Below are 4524 nucleotides of genomic sequence, written 5' to 3'. Positions count from 1 at the left end.
AACAAAAAGAGACTTTTACGTGAAATTTGACAAGGAATAGTCAGAGGGTTTCTCCATTTTTCAGCTATTTAGGAGGAGAAAAGGTCATTTCTAGTGTTTTAATCTGAAATCTTTTTTTTCTTAATAATTAAGGCTGTATTAAAGTATCCAGACATATAGATCTCATTCAAACTGAATGGTAATTTATTAATAAACAAACAATGAATATGTTCAACAAAAAGGAAAAAAGATGATAGAATAAGATTAATACAGTTTCCCTTTTTATAATGAAAAAAAAAAGCACAATTTAAAGTTTCAGGCAATTTAACGTCAGGTTTTGGAAACACTTTCTGGCGTTTGGTCCACGACATCCAACCACAAATTAAAAATAAATTACTATATTGCAATTTACATTTTAAAACAAGTCCATGAATAAAAAGAGAGCGATTTTCATATACGGGGACTTTCCCCCTCCTTTCAACATAGGATAAAATATCTTACAGGGGAGAGGTGGAGGAAAGGGAAGGGCAGGGGAATGGGAGAGAAAGGGGGGAAGCGTGATCTCTGAAAAGCAAGAAGAAACTTACGTGTTATCTGGAGTAACACTGTCCTTTAATAAACCATGACTTTGCTGTCTCTGTACAAAATAGTTTACCGTTTTGTTTATTTAGATAAGGCAAAGTGAAGGTGGCTCTGAATCTTTTAAGAAAATAGTTTTCTTTGTGCTGGTGAGTTGAATTTTTGGAGGGATTCTGTTTGCTGGTTTGGTGAATGTTTTTCAAGGTTTTTTAAAAAATTGGATTTCTTTTTCTTTTCTTTCTTTTTTTTTTTTTCTTTTTTGGTTTCGATTTTTCATTGATGGTTCTTTTGGCTGTTCCTGCTTTAGGGTTCGATTCACTTCGACTTTGGAGGGGGGGCGAGGGTGTCAAAACTTGCTACAGTCGTAGACGAAAGCCCCGGACGTGCGGTACAGAGACTGGCTGGAAGGGAAGGCCATCTGACAGCTACTATTCCCGTTCACCGGAGAGTTGTTCAAGCCGATCCTCTGTGACTCGAACATCTCCCGCACAGAGTGGAAGTTCTGCTGCTGGCCCGGGTAGCCCGCGGCCGCCGCCGCCGCCGCCGCGCTCGCCAAGTGGCCCAGGTCTCCGCCCGCCTGATTCAGGTACCACGAGGTGAGACGGCCTTGGTGGGCCGCAGGGTGGTGGCCGGTCTCCTGGCCGCCGCCGCCGTGACTCAGGGACGAGGAGCTGCTGCTGGTGACTGGGGGCAGAGAGTAGTCGGGCAGGGGGTCGTCCACCGCCGAGCCGCCCGCGCCCCCCGGCGCGCCCTGCAAGTGGCCGCCGCGCTCTCCGGCCGCGTACAGGCTCATGGCCTGCAGGTTGCAGTGGTAGGTCCCGGCGCCAGCCGCGCCGCCGCCGCCACCGCCCCCTCCGCCGCTGCCCCCGCCCGAGCTGCCGGCGCTGGAGCTCTGGCTGCAGGGGGAGCTGTAGAGGGAGCTCTGGCCGGGCGAGTAGGCTCCCAGCGCCAGCGGGGGTGCGATGCCCGAGCGCGAGGACCCGGCCGCCGAGGCCAGGAGGCCTGAGCTGAGCTCCGCGGCCGTGCCCTGCGGCGACCCCCGAAGCGACGTCATGATGTTGTCCACGCTGAAGCCCTGGCTGTGGTGCGGCGGCGGCGGCGCGGGCTGGGTGGGCGGCGGCGGCTGCGCGGGCTCCGCGCCGTCCAGGCTCAGCGGCCGCGCCGAAGGCAGGCTGCCCGGGGGGCTGCTCCCGCTCGACAGGCTGCTGCTACTGCTGTCGGGGCTTTCGATTTTGGGCACCGCGGCGGTGCTGCCGCTGCCCAGGGCGGCGGCCGGGGACAGGGGCTGGGGCGGCGAGGGGCACGTACCGTTCTCGGTTTTGATGTCCTGAATGCGCACCGGCGGCGGCTGCGGTCCGGGCGCGGCGCCGTCCGCCTGCTCGGGCGGCGCGGGCGGGGGCTGGCGGCCGGGCTGAGGCGGCGGCGGCTCCTTGAGGTGCAGCCGGTCCTTCTCCTCCTTGTCCTTCACCGCGTCCTTCTTCTTGAAGCGCCGCCGCCGCCGCAGGAAGCTGCCGTTCTCGAACATGTTGTACGAGTCCGGGTCCAGCGTCCAGTAGCTGCCCTTGCCCGGTTTCTTGTCGTCGCGGGGCACCTTGACAAAGCACTCGTTCAGCGAGAGGTTGTGGCGGATGCTGTTCTGCCAGCCTTGTTTATTGTCCCGATAGAAGGGGAAGCGGTCCATGATGAACTGGTAGATGCCGTTGAGGGTGATCTTCTTGTCCGGGGCGTTCTGGATGGCCATGGTGATGAGCGCGATGTAGCTGTAGGGAGGCTTCACCATGTCCTTGGGCTGCGGCTGCGGCGTATAAGGCCCGTAGGCGCGGGCCATGCCGCCCGGGTACTGCTCGGCGTGCGCCGGGTGCGAGTACACGCTCATGGGGGCCGGCATGGCGGTGTAGCCGCCCCCGGCCGCCGCCGCCGCCGCGCGGTAGTAGCTCTGCTCTCCGCCGAGGTAGGGCACCACTCCCAGGGAGTTGGGGCTGGACACGGAGTAGCGCGCCTGCATGGCCCCCGCTCGCCGCCGTCGCCCCGCGCCTCCCGCCGCCCCCCACCCTCCCTAGGCCGGCCACGCCGCGCCGGCTGCCCAGTCCGAGTCCGGGCCCCACAAAGCTGGTGCCGGGCCGCCGCGCTGAGTCCGGCTCGGCCGCCGCCGCCGCCTCCCGAAGCCGCCGGCCGCCCGCGGCCTCTCCCTGCGCTCGCTCGGGCTCTTGGGGCGCTTCTGGCCACTTCGGGGTCGGTGCTAGGGAAGAGGGCCGGACGAGGACGCGGCAGACGGCCTTGGAGGAACCCGCGGAGCAACTTCCAGGCGAGAACGGCAAAACAGAGCCAAAACTAAAAAACAAGAAGGCGCCCTTCTCGCCGCACTGCTTGCGCCTTCCAGGAGACTCTGCCCTGAGCCGCCGGCGAAGGCGGCCAAATAACCAGGGGCGGGGGGCAGCGCGCCGGCCGCCTTCCCGGGCCCCGCGTCACCTTTTTTTCAGTCTCTCGCGCGCCGGCCGCTTAAGGAAGCATTGGGAAAACTTCTGAACTTTTGAGCATCCGTCACCCAGGCGAGGACTTTTTTACGCAGTTACATTTTTTCCGGGCAGCGGAGCCCCGCCCCACCACAGCAGCAGCAGCCAATGGTCGGCGAGAACCGCCTCTGAATGAGCCGGAGGCCGAGCCCCGGCGGCCCGCGCCCAGCTGCGGGAGGACCGCGGGGCTGACCACACGCGCGCCGGCCGTTCGGAGCCCGCGCCCCTACCCCTGCCCCTGTCCGCGCCAGGCCTGCACCCACAGCGCCCCTGCCCCGAGCCCCAGCCGCCCGTTGCCGCCGCCCGCACTGTCTCCCACCCCTGGCCCTCCGCACAGGCGTCCATTGTTCTCGCAGACTTCCTGGGTCCTCCTGGGCCCCACGCAGACCCTCCGTCCACCGCTCCCAGATGTCCCCGAGTCCTCGAGCCCCAACTCGGGCTGGCTCTTTCCCATTCCTTGGTCGATCTCGCTGAGTCCAGTGCCGGGATTTCGTGGGCCTCTCTTCCCCTCCTCCTTTTCCCCTCACCTTTCCTCTCTTTCCACCTCTTCCTTCCCTCTCGTCGCCAGTCTCACTCGGTTCACAGATGTGTTCATTTGCCCCCCACCTGGAGATTCTCTTGCCCGGAGCTGGGTTACAAAGGACAGAGGTTTAAAGGCTCAGTCACAGCCATGCTTTTCCCGCTGGGGCAGGAGTTGTCGCCTCCACCTCGGCTTCCTCGTGACCCCTATCCAGTAGAAATAAGGGAGAGGGGATATGGGGCCTTGCCGGGACCGCTGCCCAGGTAGGCTCCGCTCGCCCCATTTCAGGCCACCTCGTTCCTCGTCCCCCCCAGGGCACTCGGCGCCCCGAGGGTGCTTGAGGCACTGGCTGCAGGGGCCCGGAGGCTTCCCTGCGCTCCCCTGTGGCGGGGAGGGTGGGGTGCGTACGTGATCCCTAAAGTTCGCCACTCGCCGCCGGGTCTTGCCTGGTCCGGCATGTTTCGGCTCAGAGGAGGGTTCACGCTTCGGGCTCGGTGACATTAGCAGGTGTGATGACAAGAAGCAAATAAACACGTCCAAGAACTTAACGCGTCTCAGTTCAACCTCCATCTCCACACGCGCGGGGCTGCCGACTTGCAGATAACGGGTGTGTTGGGGGGGGGGCGGTGTTCAGAATCGCACCTGCAGATCGGCTCAAGGATTCTGGGAGGATAAACACAGAAGACGTATCCTTGTGCACGCCTGAAATGTACAGTTTCTGAACGACTGGAATGGAATGGGAAGGAGGACAGAGGGAAAGAAACGAAGGAACGGGAAAAAAAATTGGCCACCCTCTCCCTGCGGCGCAATTCTGCATTTTGGCAACTCTAGAAAAGACCCTCCTGAAGACTGAACACTAGATCCTTTACCAGAAGCGGGGCGGTGGGGGGGGGGGGCGTACTGGCAAACTTTGGAAACTGTGAAGAAGAGTAC

At 60.8% G+C, this 4524-nt stretch overlaps 1 protein-coding gene across 1 annotated transcript; it reads right to left on the bottom strand.

Moving 5' to 3' along the window:
- FOXC1 (forkhead box C1) lies at positions 1–2581 on the bottom strand. The gene has a single exon (XM_026511367.4). The coding sequence runs from the start codon at positions 2561–2563 to the stop codon at positions 905–907; it is 1659 nt and encodes a 552-aa protein (XP_026367152.2). The 5' UTR covers positions 2564–2581; the 3' UTR covers positions 1–904.
- Positions 2582–4524: the final 1943 nt, after the last annotated feature.

Source organism: Ursus arctos, unplaced genomic scaffold (assembly GCF_023065955.2).
Source record: "Ursus arctos isolate Adak ecotype North America unplaced genomic scaffold, UrsArc2.0 scaffold_31, whole genome shotgun sequence".
Taxonomy (NCBI): domain Eukaryota; kingdom Metazoa; phylum Chordata; class Mammalia; order Carnivora; family Ursidae; genus Ursus; species Ursus arctos.
Note: the sequence above shows the minus strand (reverse complement) of the source record. Positions and strands in the feature narration are given on the sequence as shown.